The sequence below is a fragment of the Pteropus vampyrus genome, unplaced genomic scaffold (genome assembly GCF_000151845.1).
Source record: "Pteropus vampyrus isolate Shadow unplaced genomic scaffold, Pvam_2.0 Scaffold1000003845, whole genome shotgun sequence".
Taxonomy (NCBI): domain Eukaryota; kingdom Metazoa; phylum Chordata; class Mammalia; order Chiroptera; family Pteropodidae; genus Pteropus; species Pteropus vampyrus.
The window spans coordinates 28,379-51,491 of NW_011918247.1; the positions used below are offsets into that span (position 1 = coordinate 28,379).

At 37.8% G+C, this 23,113-nt stretch overlaps 1 protein-coding gene across 1 annotated transcript; it reads right to left on the bottom strand.

Moving 5' to 3' along the window:
- Positions 1-14,957: 14,957 nt before the first annotated feature.
- Positions 14,958-22,622, bottom strand: LOC105311413 (arylamine N-acetyltransferase 1-like). Its single transcript, XM_011387405.2, has 2 exons — positions 22,548-22,622; positions 14,958-15,942 (listed from the first exon to the last, which is right to left on the bottom strand). The coding sequence occupies exon 2, from the start codon at positions 15,935-15,937 to the stop codon at positions 15,065-15,067; it is 873 nt and encodes a 290-aa protein (XP_011385707.1). The 5' UTR covers positions 15,938-15,942; positions 22,548-22,622; the 3' UTR covers positions 14,958-15,064.
- Between the last annotated feature and the right edge of the window lie 491 nt (positions 22,623-23,113).

The window sequence follows — 23,113 nt, forward strand, 5'->3', positions numbered from 1 at the left end:
GAAATTTCCTGTTCAAATTATTGGTATGGTTTCTGAGGTCTAACTAAACCCTGAGTAAAAAAGAAGATGTTAGAAACATCTTCTTTCGAGAGTTTGTAAAAACACACTACTTAGAGAGAAGCAAAGATGAGAATTATGTTCAACCTCACAGAAACCATGTAAGTTAGAAGGCATCGAAGTATTTGAATTGTTGAAAGAAAACTCCCAACATAAAATTCTGTGTGCTGTGAAATTATCCTTCAAAGGTGAAGGAGAAATCAAGACTATTTTAGATAAACAAAAATTAAAGTAGTGTTTGGCTGGTAAACTTGCCTTGTAAGAAATGTTAAAAAGATTTTAAAGAAATGTTAAAATCTGAATTTCTGACCAATATCATTTTTCAAACAAGAGACATGGAAAATGATATAGGTCAGAAATTCAGATTTCCATAAAGGAAGAACATCGGAGAAGGAATAAATGAAAGTAAAATGAAAACTTTTATATTTTTTTACTCTTAATTGATTTAACAGATAACAACAGTTAGTTCAAAATAATAATAGCAATAATGTATTCAATTAGGTATGCGTATATATATGCACATATATATGCACAGAAATGTATGTTTATGTGCATTTAGGTATTAGTAAAATAAATGGGAACAATTATACAAAGGTTAGAAGGAAGGAATTAGAAATATTTTGTTTCCTGATACTTGTATTGCTCATAAAGTGATATAGTATGATTTGAAAGTAGACTCGGATTAGTTGTCAAAGTATATTGCAAACTCTAGAGCAACCGCTAAACATAAAATGAAAAAAAAGCATAGCCGATAGGCTAAAAAGAAAGGAGAGAACATGAAATTATAAAATGCTCAATTAAAACCATAAAAGTCAGAGAAAGAGTAGAATACAAAAATAGAAACAAAGAACAAGTACAATAAATAGAAAACAATAACCAGTACAGTCGATATTAATCCTATGTCAATAATCATTTTAAATGTTAATGTTCTAAATACACTGATTAAAAGACGGAGATTGTCAGTGTATCAAAAAGAAGACCCAATATATGTTGTCTATGAGAAACCCACTTGAAATATAAAGACATATATAGATTAAAAGTAAATGGATGAAGAAAGAGATATCAGGCTAACACTAATCAAAAAGAAACGCGTATGTTAATCAGACAGAGCAGTCTTCACAGAAAGAAAAGTATTAGGGACAAAGAGTGGCACTTCATAATGGTAAAGGAGTCCGTTCTCCAAAAAGACATAGTAATCCTTAACATCTATGCACCTAACAGAGCATCAAAATATGGGAAGCAAAAGCTGATAGAACTGCAAGGTGAAATAGATGAATCCACTGTATAGTTGAAGACTTCAACACCCCTCTATCAGAAATGGACAGATCCAGCAGATAGAAAATCAGAAAGGACATAGTTGAACCCAAAACCATCAATCAATTGACTATAATGAACATCTAGAGACTGATTCAGCCAACAACAGCAGAATACACATTCTTCTCATGTTTACATAAAACTTTCACCAAGATGGACCATTTCTGGCCTATATCATATATATATATCATGATATATATATATATATATATAGCCAAGCAGTGCTTAGAGGAAAATTATAGCAGTGAACACATATATTAGAAAAAAAGAAGGATCTAAAATCAACAATCTATAGAACCTTTTACCTTAGGAAACTAGGGAAAAAAGAATAAATTAAATCCAAAGTAAGCAGAAAAAAAAGAAAGAATTAAATTAGAGCATAAATCAATGAAATTAAAAATAGGAAACCAAGAGAGAAAAATCAATGAAACCAAAAGATGGTTATTTGAAAAGATCAATGAAATTGATAAGCCTCTAGCCAAGCTAAATCAGAAGAAAGGAGTAAAGACCCAAATTACTAAAACCAGAAACGAAAGAGGGGACATCACTGCAGATCCCACACTCTATTTCCTTATATATCTTATTGGCAGTAATTTAGTCAGATGACTCTATAGAGCTGAACAGAAGGCTGGGAAATAAAATTTCTAAGTGTATGAGAACAAAAAAGAATAGATATTGGGGAATAGGAGTCTCTGTCACCAAGACTTTGTCTATATAACTATATATCATAAGTGCTCTAGAAGTTTGGAGGAAAAGAGAGATCAGTGAGATCTGAAATAGCAAGAGGGACTGCATGAAGAGCTCTTTCTTAAATAAGGTTAATGAGATAGATAGGTAGGGTTAAAGTAAATTTTAAAAATATTGTTTGCTTATGCTGTACCGCTATTCTCCAGAAGTTTCAAAACTGGACATTTTCTTGACATATTTAGGGAATAAATAAGCACCCAGGTAGAGAAGTAGCAATAGTAGAAGGTAGGGTGTGGGAAGTGGGCTTTTGATAAATAGCGTAGAGCTTTAAATGGCAGTCACAAAGTCTTGGAGAGACGGTACAGAGTCATGAAAACAGGATCAATCAACTTTGCTGTTGAACTAACAAGGGTTCAAATCCCAGTATTGCTATCTAGCGCAAGTTTGTCTTTCTCTGAGACCTTATTTGATCTTCTAACACCTCTTTTGTAGTCTTAGTGTGAATCTTAAATGAGATAATTTATTTAAGGCATTAAGCCTGGTTCATAATATTCTGCAGGCAACAAACCAAACCAACCAAACAAACACAAACCAGTTACATGTCCACATGTAAAAAACATGAACTTAGAGTCTTACCTTACACTATGTACAAAAATTTAATTCAAAAGGGATCAAAGACCTAATTCAACACAAGATTAGGAAAAAAAGTGACTGCTCTCTCTTCAGTTTCTCAACACAACCCAAAGCTGCTTCCCTTTTAGTCAGAATTACATCAAAAGCAGCATTTTCCCTGATTATTTCTTTTAGTCTTTAAAACAAATTTGGTAGCTGAAAACACGCAGTGTTTGTGGAATTGATTTTTACACTGGATCAAAACAAATCTAAAATGTTGCCTATAAAATATTAGCTAAATTGAAACTTGTGTTTAAGCTTCCTGGAGCACGTACAACCCCTCCTGTTGCCTAAGGACCTCTAATTCTAGTTCTCCTAAGTACTGGCTGTTGGCACTAAGACTCCCTATATTTGCGTTATGAAAAAGAATGCCAGTCATTTTGGGAACAATGGAGTTTCTAATCTCACGGGAAAAGCATTAAAAACTGACATCAGTAACTTAAAAGTTAGAAGCTTTTTATTTTATTGTATTTTTTTATCCAGAGATCAAAGCACATTGAAGTTTCTTTTGAATGAGGTCGATCAAACAGCCTTTATTTTCATTTTGTTGTGTAATAAGCTTTATTTCTTTATTATGTGTCCCACCAGTTGTTCTAGGTTCCTAGCAAACAAATCTTGTTAGAGAAGGGCTGGGTATCACTATGTGAAGGATGTTTCCTGCAGTTTCTTCCTCCCTGTATCTCCTAAATCCTGGCTTAGCGGCTATTTCCATCTTATCTTTTGTGACTTAGTCAAAATTCTCCAGCTTAGATGACAGGAAATAGTCTTTGGATCTCTATTACTTAATGCCCACTCAGCCCAGTATGAAGAAGTAGTTTTGAGATTCTCGTTGTTTCCACAATGAGGATAAATTTATATAGATCTAGACATTAATTTAAAAAAAAATGATGAACAGATTTTTCTAATTCAGAATAAGTCAAAATTTGAAAATTTGAAAAGGTTTTTCACTACTCTTTTTCAGTAACAGAAAATCTAGAGTCACTAATGACTATCACATCACTTACCTGAAAGGAATGTTTTGTTCACACCCTCGAGTCCCTTACAGTTTTTCATTTTAAGGTGATCAAGTCATTACCATCAAGAAGATGTGGAAAAGATGTGTTTAATGATTATCCGACAGGGAATTTGTAGTAGGGTTTTCTATGCTAGGCAAGCAGTTGGACTGGAACTTTTGAGGTCTCTTTGTTAAGGGTGTGGTTCTGGGCAAAGATATGCTAATGGCCAACTTCTGCTTCTGTAATCTGCTTGCTTGTTTGATGTTAACTAGGATGTGCTTAATCTGTTTGCTCCTTTGATGTTAAACCAGGGTGCGGTTCTAGGCTTTATAAGCTGCCTCTTTTGGGAGCTCAGGGCTGATCTCCTGGAACCCTGCACCCTGCGTGGTAGAGTCAGTCCCCGGCCGGCTCATAAAGGCTCATAATTCATCTCAATTGGCTCCGTGGATCTTAGAATTGATCGCGCCACAACATCTTCTAGTATTGAGTCGTTGAAAGCCATATGTTGAAACTGGATTATGAAAGTATTTTACCAAGACTAGAGATTCTTCCTCAGATGAGAAGGAATATGGAAGTGTGCTCACAGATGGCAATTTGATCTCAAATGGCCTCAGACTGGGGAAAGAATAAGTGAGCATTGCATGATGGCAGCCCTGAGGACCCTGGAGAGCAGCCCACAGGCCCCAGCTCTCAGAAAACCTATGGAAGATTCGCCACGCTCACCCAGCGAGCTGGCAGGACTGCAGAGCCCAAGGTGTAGGGAGTTGTATGGGTGTGAAGGACAAGATTTGCTATGGTTTCCACAGTGACCAGAGGGTATAATTATTACTAGATCGTCTTCAAATGTCCAAATATCTGTTCTTTCAACAACTACACATAAGAAGGTTTGCCTGGCTATTCAAAACAGATTGTTAGGATTGTTACCCAGGGCCCACACTCCTAGTTTATGGGTTTTAGGATTAAGCCAGGGAAAACTGATGGTCTTATCTGCCTGTTTTATCGACATGATCCTCTCGATTATCTATTTCTTTTGTTTTCAAGTTTTCCCCTTCTTTCCTCCCTTCTCTCCATTGTACCTTGCCCTCTCCTTTCTTCTCCTTCTCCTTCTACAAAACAGAGGGATCTTTCAAAGGAAGGAATGGATGGGAGAATATAATCATTAAAGAAGAAAGATTAGGGGGGGGCAGAGATTTAGTACTCACTTTTATCATTTCATGCACCTCAGAAGTGGCACCAGGATGAAAGTGTCAGAAAATGCAACAGCATGCAGTGTCAATTCACTTGGTTGAATATGTTTAGGTTTCTCATCGAAAAGCATTGGATGAATACATATGTAGGGAATATTGAGAAGAGTTCATCTGAAAACATCTTGAGAGCAAGAGAGAGTTGCAGTGACTCCTGGCTTTGGCACTTTTTGATAGATAACAGAATAATAATGATTGCTTGTTACATGAGCTTGGGAGATGCGCTTCAGAAATAAAACTCATTTCATAGGGTTCTTGTGAGGATTACATGAGTGTGATGGTTAACTGTATGTGTAGCTGGTTCACAGGGTGCTCCCATTTGGTCAAACATTATTCTGGCTGTTTCTGTAAGGTCATTTAGATGAGATTAAGACTTAAATTGATGGTCTTTGCAAAAACTAGATTGCTCTGCACAATGTGAGTAGGTCTCATCCAGTCAGTTTAAGGCCTGAATAGGGGGAAAAAAAAAAGAAGAAGAAGAACAACCTCCCTCTAAAAAAAAAAGAAATTCTCCAGCAGATTGCCTTTGGACTTCATCTGCAAAATCAGCTCTTCCTAATTCTACAGCCAACTCCTGAGTCTCCAGCCTACCAGCCCATGCTACAGATTTTGGATTTGCTGGCCTCCATAATCTTGAGCTGAGCTAATTCTTTATATTCTCTCTCTCTCTCTCTGTCTCTCTCTGTTTCTCTCTGTCTCTCTCTGTCTCTCTCTGTCTCTCTCTGTCTCTCTCTCTCTCTCTCTCTCTCACACACACACACACACACACACACACACACACACCCTACTGATTCTATTTCCCTGGAGAACTCTGACTAATACAGTAAGGTAATATTCTTACTTCACAGATAAGGAAACCTGAGCCTCAATAAAATTCAAATCCAGATTTGTCTGACTTCAGAGCCTAGACACTTGTTTATTTTCCTCTTTTGCCTCATGAGCAAGTGAAGCATACGAGAGGTGATAGCTCTAGAATTATATAGCCAGTAAATCCAGACTTTGAGTTCTGGCTTCCAGGCTCGACTTGGATTCCATGACACAATCTCCATCACACCTTGCTGCCGCGTTCCTTTGTGTTCTTGTTTTTTTGTTAGGAGACCATAGGAGGTGCTGGTTCGGTAAGGAAGTTGCCAATACAGAGCATCAGAGACAGTCTAATTCCCACCCCCCGCCCCTTCCCCCACCCCCCTCCACCGACTGATAAGAATCCGGTTTCATCAGGGACTTTATCACCTGGGAGGCAGCCCCCTCTGTCCTCCTTGCCTGTATAAACAAACACATTGGAAATCGCTCTCAGGCATTACAGCAAAGATGTGTGACCTCAGCCAAACAGTATATTCGGTTTTCAAATCAAGGCATCTGTAAGAAACCAATTTGTCAGACTAATAAATTCAATTCTGAGTCACAAAATCCAGCAATAGGATTGAAGCTTTGAATTCTTCTTTGTAAATGTTTCATCTCCGGTCCCGAAAGGGAAAGCCCTTTCCTCCCGCTCAGGAGTAAGATTGTCTCATTCTGCTGATTCGTATTCATCTTTTAAGACCCAAGCTTTGTTCATAGTTCTTTCTTTTTTTGAAGGTGGGCGTCTTTTTATCTCAGATTTAAACAATAATTACTTATCCCCAGTGCTTGACTATTTCTGAAAATATCTTTAATTTCATAAAACAAGGTACCAGAGCATGCAGACTAGCGCAATTTCCATTTTAATAGTACCATCTCTACCTGAAGTTTGGACTGAGATGAATATAGGCCAATACCTGGAACATTCTAAGTTTCCAGCGCTGCTTCTTTGTGGGAAAGCTGCCTCTTGGACCAAAACGCTTTTTTGTTTTTCATTCAGGCCCATTTTTGGAATACGAAAGCAAAAACATAAAACTTGAAAATCTTCTTCTTGTCCATTCCTTTAGCTTTGTTATAACAATGAATGAGCAGGATCAAAAATTGGCTAAAATAAGGAAACGGCAAGCAATTCATTTCAGGTAAAGGTTTATGAAGCCTGTGAGATCTCAAGAAAGGAGCTGAGGGCCATCAATTTGGGCTCTGTGGCTTTTTTTCCTGTCTAAGCTTCTTTGCCTAAAATTTTGATGAACTTTATGTCTCAACCCAGATCACGTGATATATATGATCACATTAACATAATAACTTGAATTGTGATGTATCCTTCTTAAAAAAAATATTAAATCCCCACCCCCTGCCCCCCGACTACAGAATGAGGATTAACTCTTAGTGATGTCAATCATGCCATGTCGATATGCTATGATCTCACCCTAAAATGATGAAGTGGAATAAGAATAGACTGGGAGAGGGGAAACCAGAATTTAAATGGGAAGAGTCTGGTGCTTGTCTAACCTTCCCGGACCTCAGTATCCTCAAGATCAGGGCATAATCTCTCATGAAAATGTATGGCATTAAGTAAATTTTGAGTGTCAAAAATTGAATTAAAAATAGTTGTCTATAAATCATTTTGACCTATCCACCAATATCAGGGGCAAATAGTATAAAATACCTTGGGAAACTGCTGAGTATCAGGGTAGCTGGAATGGTTATTAAAGGATGGTATGTTCTGGTTGCCTCCTGATGTCTAGGGACATCATTGTCTTTGATTTGAATCACAGCCTATTATCTTGCCATTCACCTTGCTCTTAGGAGTTTCTGAGGGTGTTTTGAAATTAAAACAATATTAGCTTATCTCTAATGTGTTCCTTTCTTTCCTTTCTTTTTTAATTTTTTAAAATTTTTTTAGTTCTAGAATAATTGCTTTCTTAAGAGAAAATGTCAAGTATACAAGGGATAAAATTTTGATTACTGAATGATTTAAGTGATGTAATACATATAAGACATGTCATTATATAAAAAAAAAACTCTGGAGATCCCTGTCACCTTCTCTAGCCTTTATTCAGACAAGGGATAGGAAGGTCTTAGATGATCAAATGAATCATCCAGGGTGAATCACATCTATGAAATTATTTTCCTGTATTGGAAGAAGAGAATGTCATAAGCATGGGGAAAGAAAAAAAGGTTGAAACAGTACCAGGATGTGGAAATTAAATAAAAACGAGATAAAATGTTCTAATTCGTGTTATGCCTTAAAATCCTTTCTCTTGATCAGAGGTTAGTCTGACCCAGAGATTTAATCCTATTATTGATGGTGGAATTCTAGTTATGGACACATTATCTTACTATCACATAAGATGGTGATAATTTAATGAAACAAATATTGATTTCCCATCATCACATTAAGTTTGCTCAGCTCTGTGACTGTGGAATTTGCCCTCACTTTAAGCCAACTGTTTGAAAACATTATTATCATCACTGCATAAGGACGTTTCAGTCAATGATGGAGAGCATATACAATGGTGGTCCCATAAGATTATAATGGAGCTGAAAAATTCCTATCACCTAGCAACGTCCTAATGTTGTAGGTCAATTGCTCCCTTGTTTGTGGTGATACACTTTGATAAGAATTGGTTTATGTATAAACCCTTCACAGGTCATTCATTACCAGATGTTGCAAACTGACCTAATCTAGCCTATCATCTATCTATCATCTATGTATCTACCAATCATCTAATGTATCTATCATCTACACACATATTTTTTTGAAAATTTAAAAGTAGCTTATGTAGACATATAACTTATCACTTGTTTTAAGTGTAAAATTCAAGTTTTAGAAAATTATTTACAGAGTCGTACAACCATTACCTCAATCCAGTTTCCATGTGCCCAAGAGATACTCCCCATCGCCAGCCACATGTAACCACTAATCTACTTTAGATCTTCACAGATTTAGCTTTCCTAGACATTCATGTAAATGAAATCATACTTGTGGTTTTGTATCTGAAACATACTGCTATGAACCCATAAGTAAGTTTTTGTGTGGATATATGTTTTCATTTCTCTTGGGAAGATGCCTACGAGTAAAACCACTAGGTTATATGGTAAATTTATATTTAGCTTTTAAAGAAATTTCCAACCTGTTTTCCAAAACAGCTGCATCATTTTACTATCCCACCAGCAGTATATGAGGGTTCAGTTTCTCCACAACCTCACTAACACTTGTTATTATAGCTTTTTGGTTACGGCTATTCTTTTGGGTGTGAAGTGGTAGCCTTGGTAAATATAGGTAGTCTCCCATGATTAGAAGGACAGAAGCTGTCCTCTCTCCTAACTGGTGGTATGTGACAGTGAAAACAAGTCTTAGATCAAATTCTGTCAAGTTTTAAAATATTTATTATCAAGCACAAAAATAGCCATGCGACTTGTTAGAAATTTAAGGAATCTCCAACATGCGCCTTGAATGAGAGGTTCATTTTTAGGAGAAAGTAGCAAAATTCTCGTGGCAGGACCAGGCACTTCCTCGTTGGATAAGGAAGCAGAACCCGCCCTGTGGTGACAGGGGACACAGGCCACATAGGGCTCTAGGCCTCCAGTACTTATCTGAAGATGTTAGACTGCTGGGCCTGCAGATGCCCATAACTTGTCCATGAAAGAATGGTGGTAGCTAGTGTACAATATTTCTTCTTAACAACGTACCTGAACACCACACATTTTACCAATGATAAGATATTTTGAACATCCATTGAGCTAATCACCAAACACTCTCGTATAGACTTCGATGATGATATGTAAAGCATTTGTAAAGCTACCTCAGACGCCTTGATTATTATTGACAAGGGAACTTCAAATGCTAACTAATCATTCTTAATGATGGGCTGGTAAATGTTTGATAAGCTCTCCTAAATTAAAAAAAAAATCAAATTTAAAACAGATTAAAATTTAACCACTGATATTCAAGATAACATATGGTCCATTTGCCGACTTTCTTTCCAGCTTTATCTTCCATCGTAATTGAATGCACTACAACAGCAAAGTAGCCATTTCCTGAGCCCTCCATATTCTTTATTATCTGCATGCCCAAGTGCAGCGTTGCTTCTCTAGCCTCAGCACATTTACTGTGTATTCACTGAACAAAAATGTATTCGTTTTTATATTTATCAAGCAGAATGCTAGATACATGGTTAGCACCCAATAAATGATGATCAACTGAATGCATTCATCAATTAGTCAGAGATGAAGTGAGGCAAGCAAATAAATAACACATTATGATAGATTATGAAATGGCTATGCATACTAGCTACAGTTGGAACATGAAGAAAAGAGGCATTATTTCTGCCTGGGAGACCAGAAAATGATTCCATTAAAAAAAGGGAGCATTTTCACAGGAATGTAAAACTGAATAGGAATTTTTATATTTCTCTAGGCCTTGGTTTCCTTTCTTAGGTTATAAAAAGCATAAAATGGGATCAGGAAAAGAGAGCGAGCTGGGATGACTAGAGAGGCTAGGGGTGCCATCTAAGGAAGTGATGGAAGAGCGCTTTATGTCCCACACAAGGGCCTCTGAAGGCTAGTCAACAGGGAACACCAGGAGAACCATAGTTCTTCCCCGGTTGTCATTTTTTTCACAACCGCCGTGAGCCAAGAGCCTGCCTGCCACTCCCTGCATGATAGCATGACCTGGAGGTAGGATTTAATTTTTTAAATAGAAATATCCTGACACACAACATTGTGTAAATTTAAGGTGTACAACATATTAATTTGATACGTTTATATATTGCAACGTGATTGCCATCGTATCGATAGTTATTATGTCTTTCATGTCACGTAAATATCACTTTTTTTAGTGGTTAGAATAATGAAGTTCTAGTTTCTTAGCAAGTTTGATAATTATAATATAATATTATTGTCTATATTTACAGTACTGTGCTTAGGTCTCTAGGACTTATTTACTAAATTTATACCCTTAAACAACATCGGTCCTATCCTCCCAGCCCCTACACCCTGGTAACCACCATTTTATTCACTGTTTTATGACTTGTTTCGTGTCCTATGATATGATCTATCCTGGAGAATAATCTGTTTGAACTTGAGAAGAATGCGTACTCCGCTGTATTGCACGAAATGTTCTTTTTATGTCTGTCATATCTATCTAAGTCAAAAGTATGGTTCAATTTCCAGTTTCCATGTTGACTTCAGCTCAGAGTCCATCGACCCCCTCCACCTGCTTAGAGACTACTAGTATCCTTTCCTGGCTCCAAAATAGACTAGAAGAAAGATCGAGAAAAGTGACAGAGGTCCCAAGCCATCCCTAACTCCTGTGTGACTTGGGGATCCCTGGGCAAAAGGGATGTTTCTTAATTTGAACACTGAGGGAATCATGCCCAATTATGGCTACAATTCCTTCCCACCCTCACATAGAATCACTTTCTAGGATTCTATGAATACAACAACAATGAAAATATGCTGTGGCAACAAGAGAATTCATTGTTAACCTCTTCCTAGAGCAGGGCTGTCTTCAGAGGCAAATCCATTTTGTTGTTAAGGGGCTGGATTCAGGCAAGCAATTGCTTTATGACTGGTGCTTTCAAAGCCAGTGTTATCACCAGTTGCTTCTCCCAAATTTTCATCCGTCTGTCACCAAAGGCATGTGCCCCTTGCCCCCTCAGTCTATTGGTAGCAGTGCATGGGTGAGAGCAGCAGGGGCTGGAGGCTATATTGAAAGCTCAAGGCTCTAATGGGGCCACTGTCTCTGACTTTGGCGGGTGGGACAGATTTAAGGAAGGAGTGAGCAGACGGGCTGGAAAGGTATATGACCGGCACTGCCCAAGGCCACATGCTTCAATGACAGCCACTTCTACCAGTTCCTTTTCAGTGGATTTCATCTTTTGAGTGCCCCTGTTCTCTGAACAAGTGTGCTAGGACTGCCTTCTTCTGGCCTGCAAGCCAGCTCTCAAGGATTTGGGGGCTGATTATCCTGAGTTTGAATTATCTTTGCATTTATTCCACTGTCTTTTTTCCTCCCTGCCCACAATTAAATACAGCCCCTTTCCTGGCAAGGTGTCGTTCGTCCACATTCTCAATCTCAGTTTTCCTACCTCACGGGCCCCCATTGCAAGGTGGTGATACAGTACAAACTCCACGGTGGTTGCATGCTTCTTTGCCCTTATCCACTACAGCCAATAGGATCTTTACCTCCTTAATCTCTTTCACATTCCCCTTTGTTATGCCCCGCTGCTGCCGCCAAATGCCATGTCCTCATTTCTTCTCTGTCAGCTTCTCAAGCCTCTTTAGTTTGATTAACCTTTTCTGGAGTACAAACCTAATGAGTGGAGATCTAATAACAAGTTTGTATCTTTTTTCCAGATTTGTCGTGATATACTTGACAGTACAATATTGTGAATATTTCAGGTGTACAATGTGATGACTTGAGATACATAAATATTGTGAAATATTTACCATAATAAGGTTCGTTAACACATCCTTTACCTCACATGATCACCATTTTATTCTTGGTGGTGTTGTTTATGGTGCTGTTATGACGCAAACATTATCTCTAGTCTCATAACAGCTCACAATTCAGTACGTCGTTAACTCTAGTCGTCATGCTGTAAGATCCCCAGAACTTACTCACCTTATAACTGAAAGTTTGTACTCTTTGACCAATTTCCCCCAACTTTCAGCCACTGGCAACCACCAGTCTTCTTCTCAATTTCCATGAGGTCAATGTTTTCAGATATCATATGTAACTGAGATCATCGAGTATTTATTTGCCTTTCTCTGTCTGACTTATTTCACTTATCATAATGCCCGAAAGGTCCATCCATGTTATTGCAAAAGTTAGGATTCCTTCTTTGCTATGGCTGAATAATATTCCATTGCATAGATCTACTATACCCCACTTTCTTTATCCATTCATCTGTTGATAGACACTTAGGTTGTTTTCATGTCTTGGCTGTTGTGAATAATGCTGCAATGAACTGCGGATATCTCTTTGATTATAATTCAAGAGATGGGGATTCGGGTAGCAAACCGAACTGCGCTTTAGAGAGAATGAAGGAAGGCGAGCTTTATAAAGCCAAAACACACAAAGTGTAATTCTCGCCCGCAAATGAAGTTCTGCTGACTAGGTTAACAGGAATTGGTTAGTTCCAATATGCAAATGGGGAAGGCAAAAATTACAAAGAGGAAGTAAAGTCCATGTGTGTCCATGCAGCGGTTGTTGGTCCAGGACGTTTATGGCTCAGGCTTGAGCTAAGTTTAGCAACAGGTTAACATCTTTATAGCAGCTCTGAGAACTAAGGCACGAGATGTGTGTTGGCTGCATAGGCCTCATTGCCTTAACCGCCTCCTGACTCTAAGTGACTGTCGTAGCAATGCTTATTCCATTTTATTTTATTTTTTCCTTATCATTATGATAATCACGAGCTGAAGAGGAAGAATAATGTAAGAACGAGTCTGCAGTTTAAATTATACCTCTGATTCTGGAATTTATGAACAGAAAATGTGAGTTATAGATAAGGATAGATTTCAGTCCTGAAGCACAAAGCCACACGGTCAGATTTGGGCCATCTGATATTACATTAATATTTTTAAAATTTATTTTAATTAGTTTCAAGTATATAGTACATTGGTTAGCCATTTATGTAGTTTATGAAACAACCCCCCTAATTGCTCCTTCTCTTCTCTGGTTTTCTACCTAGCCAATATATTAATTTTAGCTACATTCCCTATGCCACGCTCTCCATCCCCGTGACCAACTATCAACTACTGATATGTACTTCTTTAACCCTTTACCGCGTTCTGTCAGCCCCCGAAACCACTCCCCTCTGTCTGACAGCATAGCGTCCACTATATTTGTGAGTCTTATTTTGATTAGTTTGTTCTTTTTGTTCCTTAGATTCTGCACATAAGTGAAATCATATGGTATTTATCTTTCTCTGACTTAGTTCGCTCAGCATAATACCCTCTAGGTCTATCGATGTCATTGCAAATGGTAGGATTTCATTTTTTTAAATGGCTGAGTCATATTAATATTTAATCAAGAAAGAAGCAGGCAGATTCAGGACCAGGATTTCAAGCTAGGGAAATAAGCCAAGATGGAAGAACTTTCATCAAATGCTGACTCAGTATCAAAAACATTACTGACATCATTCATTCATCCATATAACAAATATGTATTGAGAGTTTACTCTAGGTCTGGCACTTAATGAAGTATTACCCAAATTTGACCTCTGAGGAATCAGAGCCACATATTTATCATGTCATTCACTTAGTGTCCACAGGATTTTAACTCAGACTATATACTTTGAAGTTTATACTCATCTTCTTATGACAAAGTGTAGAGGAAGTTAAAAGAATATAACTCAAGATAAGGAGGATGCGAGGAAGACTCCACTGTAGAAAAATAACCCGGCCCCATAATTTCCTAACGCTGCCAAACAAATACTTCGTGATTGACATTGTATTAGCTAACAATGTTTTAACGTAATTTTTAGACATCGAGTTTTTACAGATCATAAGTATTTCTAAATTCCCAACAATTATTACTTTTAGACATAAATGACAATTCTGGAATTGGAAAATTCAAAATGCCAGTGTTCCTATATTAAGAAAAATGCCGCATGAAGAACTGTAGTCGCAAAAAAACAGTGTAAGAAATCAGTAGCCACGTCACTCCCTCGGTACTCAGTCACAAGTCACTGCTTAAGGTTTCAGCCTTGTCTCGAGAACTACTAGGTTATTTGGAAGCACTGTCGTGTTTCATTCTTCTCTGTTGAATTTTAATTCTAAATTATCCATGCAGATTTTTTGTACAAATTGGACATTAGACATATGCTGGTTGAATGTAATAAAAACAATTTCCTCAACAGTCTATTTACTGAGCCATGGTAAACATTTTCTATGAATTCAACTTTCAACTAGTGTGGAAGAGTTTCTAGCAGAAATCACTGTTTTCTCCCCCCCCCCAAACCATAGGCCATCCTTAAAATACCTTTACTATTATTAATTTTGAAAAGGCATGTGGTACGATTTCTTTAAAATGTTATCTAAATACATATGCTGACGTTTTAAAGAATAAAATGACTGATGTCTAGGATTTTCTTTACTATCACGTGGGATCACTGAGGAAATATGAAAGGTAGGCTACCAGTTGATAGAGGTTTACTATTTTATTCTCTTTACTTTACATATGTTCAAACTTTTTATAATAAAAAGTTTCAGTACCTGAAATGATACTGATCATTTTTACTTCTTACTCTAAATGTCCAAAAATCGACCACCTTGTTTGGGCACAAGCTTTCCCTCTAAGGAGATACCAAATATATTTTTCAGCTCTTTTTCTATTTCTTCCTCATTCAGCATCTTAAACTCCACCAAATCCATATTGTCTTTATAATTGAATTTCCTATAGATGAGGGTGAAGCCCAGTAAATAGTAAACCCCATCTGGGGTCTGCAAGGAACAAAATGAATTCTTTTTAAATATAGATGTTTCAGACCTCAGATAAAATTCAGCAACAATTTTAAAGTCATCAATTGTTCGAGGTGTAAGAGTGAACGAGTAGATTTTTCGGTATGTATTCTTATCCAGGATGTCAGAATGAAGAAATTCTTGGTTTGCAGTGTGTTGTTCTCTTCTGATTTGGTCCAGGTACCAATATTCTCCCTCTTCTGTCAAGCGGAAGATGGAAGGCACCTGAGGCTGATCCTTACCAGAAATTAACTCCAGAGGCTGCCATATCTGACAAAAGCGTCCAAGCCCAGCATCGACTATGTAGTTCTTGCCATCGATAGCCACCATCAGCAGAAGGTGAATCATAGAATTGCTGTATTTTTTGGCTTGAATGATGTAAATATAGCTTCCCAGCATTGTTGTCTCAAAACCAATTGTGGTCAGAGCCCAATACAGAAGATGATTGTTGTGGATACACAACCCACCCTGATTCTTCCTCACGAGTTTATCAAAAGAGGCCTCCAAGCCGATTTCCATGGATTTCCCACAATGGAGGTTAAGGTTCTCGAAAGGAATGGCTTGGATATGGTGCTCAAAAATGTCAGTTAATGTTTCCAAGTCCGGTTTGTTCCCGGAGTTCTTATAACCAATTCTTTCAAAATAAGCTTCAATGTCCATGATCCCTGAGGCCAGGAAAACAAAAATTAAAAGTGTTACTTTTGCACTCGAATTTTCTTGATTAGCCAAATGATAACTAATGTACTTCAAATATGTAAATATAAACCATAGTTATAAATATCTGTCATCATAAGTCTCGTGTTTAGTACTTTTGTTGTATTAATTGCTTTCATATGCTTAAATTCTCTTAGTAGTCTCAGTAACTCTGTAAGAAAAGTATTATCACTTGTTCCAAGTTTTAAGCATGAGAAGTTGGGAATCCAGATTAAGTGATGAGTGAAATGGTAAACGTGGTTTTCTTAGTGATGACTAAAAAGGTGTTTCAACTGATATTAGTTAAAATAGTGTTTACAAATTGTTCCAACATAAACAGGAGCATAGAGCACATTGTATTCTTGGTTCCTGACCCACTCAATTTCTCCTTTAGCTGAATCTAGTCAAAGTTCCACAGTCAAAGATTTATATTCATTCTCACAATGATTTATTGATTCATTCGATAAAAAGTTTTGGAAAACCTACTATGTATTTGCTAGGGATCTAGTACTTACTTGCCCTCAGAAATCTTACATATTGGTGGGGGCTGAAATGACACAAATAAATAAATAAAACATGTGATTTCTTAGATTGTGATGAGTGCTCTGTGTGATGGGAAAATAAAGCAAAGAAAGAAGATAAGATGTGCACACAGAGAAATTTAATTTCCGATAAGGTGGACTTTAAGAAAGCCTCACTACGACCTTAAGGAAGTGAGAGAATTAGGCATGTCCATATATGTGGGGAAGATCATTCAGGCAACAGGAATAGAAAGTTACAGAGCCTCAAAGTGGAACCTGTCTAGGAAGCCAAGATGACTGGAACAGAGAGAATGGGAGGGTACATGGATTGAGATAACAGTGGTCTTAAAACCAGTTCTGTTGGCTTTTACTCTGAGATGAGAAATCATTGTGAGAAGGTTGCAATTTGGGCAAAGGATACAATAATCAAATTGGTATTTCTGGTTATTGTATGAAAAATAAGCTGTACTCCTCATTCTTTCTGAGCTGAATGAATAGACATGTTACCCAAATAGGACCAATTCAAAGCACATGTGCGCCAGGCTCAATGGTTTGCTCATGGATGGCATGTGAACCAAGTCAGGTCAATGAGACTCTGTGAGGGACTTTTGCTGAACCTAAAGCAGATACTTTCTACTGCAGGGCTAGAAGCTGGTAGGATATTTCCTTAAAGGTACTGGAAAAACTTGCTGAAGAATAATTTCAACAAAGAATTTACTGAGTTGAGGAATGAAAAGCAAGAAAAAGGAGGCCCAAAAAACCCCCCTGAATCAAGTCTCAAGTTATTTCCTGACTTTTTGGTCAGGTAAGCAAAAAAAAAAAAAAAAAAAAAAAAAAAAAAGCCTTGTATTGTTAAATCCCATCTTGAAAAGGTTTCTGTCCTCTGCTACTAAAGTAGTATCTTAATCCAGACACGACTTGTAACAATGGTGCATTACCACTGGTAATGTGACATGGTCTGAGCTGACATGGTACAAAGGGCCCTCCCCCTCAGTTAATGTGATCAGCTAAGTGTTTCCATTTGCCCTTCTTAATGTCATTTCTTTTGGGTTCCCCTTTTTGTCTTTTTTGATTAGCTATTCTTCTCATTCTGCTCGTGTTTCAATTTTCTCTGTTCTTGATGTCTACAACATTGTTTTCCCCAAATTTATAAAATTCGTTTCATTTCTTCTCTCAACTTGCATCGGTATCCTTTCTCAACATCTGCACAAGCTCTAAAGCTCTAACACTTGGACACAGAGAACAACTGCAATTTAACCAGACTATCCCAAACTGTCTCCTGCTTCTACAAAGCGGTTTGAGTAAGTAAGGAGGGCAGGTGATGTGCAACAAAAGGAATATGGTTTAGATATGCCTGACATTTTCAAAGAAAGTGTTTTCCACCTGCTACCAGTCTTAATCTCTTTAGACTTTGATCGCAACAGTGGTACACAGATGCTAAGACTGACTCCTCGTACTGTGGCATAGCCTAAGGTGACATAGTACAAAGGGGCCTGACCCTAAGTTAATGGTGATAAGCTAGGCATCTCTCTTTTCTCTCATATCAATTCTTTTAGATTCTTCTATTTCTCTTTTTTTCTGACACAGCTATCATTCCCACTTTGTCAGTGTTTCCATTTTTTCTTGATATCTGTAATATTATTTGCCTTAAATTTATTAAATTCATTGCATTTGTCATTTCACCAGCATCTTCCTCAACATTTAGAAAAGACTCTAATACTCTACCACCTAAGTGTAGAGAAAACAACTAGTGTTTAGCCAGACTGCCCCACACCCTCTGCAGCCCCTAATCCAGCATCTATAATGAGTATGTAAGGAAATGTAGTGAAGGTTGATCGAAAAGGAATCACGTGGTTTATAACCTGGCAATCTGATTCTTGGTTAGACCATTATTCCTTCTACTTGGAAGTTTTTAAATATTTCTTGTTAAATGTTATAGTTTGTTTTCCTCTTTTTTTCTTTTTCTTTCTCCTTTTTCTTTTTTTAAAAAAAGGTATAATATTGAGTTAGAACATAGTAACTGCTTGTCCATTCGAAAGAAGCCAGTTTCTGTTACAGCCCTGGGTGCAAGCAACACATTGTAAACAAATAATACTTGAGTATTCTGTGAGTAAACATAAAAAAAAAAGCAACTGTGTATTACTAAAGCTGTGATTCAAGGTAAAATGCTGGGAGGCCTTCGAAAGTAGTTGCCAGGGAAATAGATGACTGAAGCACTATTTGCTTTATATATTGATTTGTAGCATTTCTTTGCATTATATACACTTTCCTTTCAGCTTGATGATAAATATAAGACTCAAGGGAGACAGAGTGAACACACTTAGAGAGTCTACTAAAAACTCTCAGAAATGCACTTAATATCTTTCTAAGTAAATTGGAAGTAGATCGATTTTCAGTTTTAACTCAGAAGACTTAGAAAATGTTTTTCTTGTCCCGAACTTTAAAAATAATAGAAAAGATAGTAAAACATATAATGTGACTTCACTTGAAAACAAAAAGATAGTTGGGTGGATCATAAATTATGAAAAATCCCTAAAAATCACAAACAGAAGGGTTAGGACTGAAGAGTAACATGAACATCCGAGTTGCATAGGGGAGAGTGTACAGAGTACAACCACAGGGGATCGAGCAACACTGATGGAGGCTCTAATCCTGGCAGTTGTGGAAGTCACCAGGAGAGGGCTCAGAAGGAAATATACTGTGAGACTAGAATTAGAAGAAAAGGACATAATATGAAAAAAAAAAAAAGACAACGAACTCAAGAAGAAAAATAGACTGAGCAATGGAAAGAAAGTCTTCACAGGTACTTGGAGCAAAAGAACATTTAAAATAGATTTATAACAAAGGCTCCCCCCCCCAACCCTGCCGCCCAAAAAAAGCCAACAAGGTGATAAAATAATACAGCATTACGAGAAGAAGGATTTCAGAATTTAGGAAACTAAGAACAAAACCAGGCAAATACATAATTATAAACAGAAAGGGGCAACCTAGATACAGCACAATATCAAATGACATATGTAGAAGAAAAATGTGATACTCATAATAGAAATTAATGAAAAGTAAAGCAATTAAATAGTTAGAGAGAAGCTAATAGACATAGATAGCAAAGACAATCAAATATAAAAACAACTGGTGCTTCTGAAGAAGAAAACTCAAAAAGTACAATGGAAAATGCATACAAAAAAATAACAAAAACGTTTCCCCAAAATGAAGCAAAAATTGAATCTGAGAAACAGCAAGATTTTGGAAAAGTTTGATTCACCATAATCGAGAATATATTCTCATTAAATTATTGAAATTCAACATCAAAGAAATCTACTCAGGTATCTGGAAGAAAAGCAAATATTTTATAAGGGAGAAAATATCAAGCCAGCATCAGAATACTTCACAGCAACATGTCTACAAAATAGAGAGGAAACTCTGATCCCCAAAGGTTATTCTCGGCTATAATTCATTTAATCACAAAGGCATCCTGGATATAAAAATAATTTCAAACGGGAAAGAACTTGAAGAATGCAACAATGAGCTACACTGATGAAGCTTTACCTCCTCATTGTCCAGGGAAGATGTAATTTCCAGGGAAAACAGCTTGCTATGTACGTGAACTCCTCTATCAGTTCCCAGTCTCTAGGACCTCTACATCTTTCATGCACGACAGTGGTTTTCAGTTTTTTTTTGTTTTGTTTTGTTTTTGTTTTTTGCTAAAGAAACCCTTATTCTTTCCCCAAATGAAGTTGCAAGAATTAAATAGAAGAATTAAAATAAAAGAATTAAAAATAGATGGATCCAGAACTAGTCCATCTGCCCATGAAATATTGTCATCACACTCAAAGCTACTAAGCGGCAGAAGTACAATCATGGACTGAAATGGAATCTGCTATACCTCTGGCCCAGATTTCTGACGTTGTAGAAAAGAAGAATTTTGAGGAGTGATAGTAAGTGGCTATCTCTTTGGGTGTTTTTTTTGTTTTGTTTATTTGTTTGTTTTTTCTTTATCTATTACTTTCCTTCTCTTTTCTCTGTCCCAGTGAAATCCATGGCATCCCACTGGGTTGACTCTACAACCCAGACCCCAACCAAGGGGCAAGTGGCCAGCTGTTTGGATTTCTGGATGGAAAGGAAGTTGTTAGGCTAGCCCTGCTCAAAGGTCATCGTTCAACAAACCATCACATGAGCCCTGGCTCGAAATCAATACCTGCAGAGATCAGGCAGGTAACATAGGTCCACAGAGCAGGCTGGGAGAGGCAATCTACATGGAAACAGCTGCTCAGCTGAACGTGGTAAAGGACAAACAAAATAAGTCTTAGGGACAACTAGAAATTTGACAGCTGAATCTTCCTTTTGAGGAAAGGAGTGGAGTCCCCTGTTTTGTGCTCGAGAAACAAAAAAAGACCCCTGGGAAAGAAATGAAATGCTGATGTCACACCAAAGCCACAAGCAGCACAAGAACACTTTTGGACTGAGGCAGAACCTTTAACCACTACTGCTAGAATTTCTGACATTACTAAATAGATTTCTTAAAAAATTGATGTGAAATCTGTGTGACATAAAATGAAACATTTTAAAGTGAACGAGTCAGTGCCATTCAGTACATTCACAATTTTGTGCAATCACCACTTCTGTCTAGTTCCAAAATAGCTCTGCTGCGAAATAAAACCCCAAACCCATTAATGTAATTGGATAACATGGGGCCTTTTGTGGCTGGCTCCTTTCATTTAGCATGTTTTCATTTAGCATGAAACATGTGTTAATACTTAATTCCTTTTTATGACTGAATAACATTCCATGGTATGGATACATTATTTTGTTTATCTCCATCTTCCTTGATGGGCATCGGGGTTCTTTTTGCCTTTGGCTTTTGTGAATACTGTTGCTACAAATGTCTGTCTTCAAATACATTTTTCAGTATCTGTTTTCGGTTCTTTCGCGTCTCTACCTAGGAACAGAATTGCCAAGTCGAATAGATGAATTTTAAGGAATGTTTCTGAGTGGCTTTTCTTTCTGCATGCTTCTATTTCCTTACTTCTCTTTTCCCTCCCCTACATGCCCCCCGCCTCCCTTCCCATTCCTTTCCTTTTATTTTGGCGCTGAGGCCCACTGCAAGGAGACTCCAGTCCAACCTACTCCCGGCGCAAGTGGTCCACCCAGTGATTTTTCTGGATGAGCAAGAAGTTGTCGAAGAAAGCTCACCCACAGATGATACTTTAACAGTGCTTAGGGCACGGAAGGCCTGTGGAGCAGGCCCAGAAAGCCGCATGCATGGAAATCAGCTGTTATCACTAAAGAGGAGTTCTGAGTTTGTTTGTTTGTTCGTTTGTTTGTTTGTATTTTTTCCCCTCCTCAGAAGAAGCAGAAATGCAGATGAGAAGGTGATATCTGCCTATTTCTAAAGTTGGCTCAGAACTTTTGAAGCCCGGAAGAGGCCAACAAAATAAGTCTCTGGGCAAGATGTCCTAGAGACCCACCGCACTAAGCCTCCCTCCAACAGGATGAAACAGACAACGCACCCCAGCCTCCCTGGCCATTTGGGACTATTAGAGAGATCTGATCACCTAATGCAGAAGAAGCAGGAATGGTTATGAGCCTGCTGCTGGCAGGATTAACTGGGCCCTTTGGGATATACCTAGTTGTGGACAGAGGAGGTGGACCTCCTGTTTCGATTGTCCAGTTCTCTGAAACACACATTAACACATTAACTATCTTTTATACACTTCTTTAATCCTCACAACAACCCTTTAAGTCAACTCTCTTACTAGCTCCATTTTACTGACAGATAAACTGACTTTTAGATATGCTAAGTGACCTGCCCAAGTCCACACAGCTAGGATGTGGTGAGGCTGTGACTCTAAGACAGACTGTGTGAATCTAGGGTCTATTATCTTCATCATTATGCTGTGTAGTAGTCCTCACAACATAAGGATTCAAAAGATGTGTCAGCCACGCTTCCTGAACTGCTTTAGATATAAAATTCAGGCACAGTATAGTGTCTAGTCTCCCAGAATCACATTCGAGTTAAGACTAGGCTCCAATTTCAAAGCATACAAAAAGTCACTTACCGATTTCCACTCAGCCCCAAACCAGGAACGAGGCCAACTTCACTCTTCTCACTTTAATAACTAGTACAGGGATTTCCCACAATGGCTTTCCAAACAGCTCCTCCCCTGGTGTCTGGTTAGAATCACCCAGAGACCTCTGGGAAATGTAGTTGTGGGACCTTCAGTTGTCCTCGTGCACCTCTTATTCAAATCTATTCATTGAAGAAGAGTGGAAAGCCATATTATCTGGTGGGCCTCAGCCACAGGCTGCGAGGGGTATGACCTTGCACTGGACACAGTTCTTGCTTTAGGGAGCCTGAAGCCAGATGTCCTATGTTTGTAATGCGGAGGTGGGGGTGTGAGGGGTCCAGGAAAGGCAGATCCATTGACCTAGAATAGGCAAAAGAAGATAGATATTTTAAATCACTCTCCTTGGTTATGACATCCTTTCTTCAGCAATTTCCACGAGGCCTCTCAGATTCTATTTTTCTTCTTTTCATCCCTCATCTTCAGTCTCATTCACCACACCACCCAAAGGCCCTGTGTAATGTGCTTGAATTGTGTCCTCAAATATGGTATGAATGTAA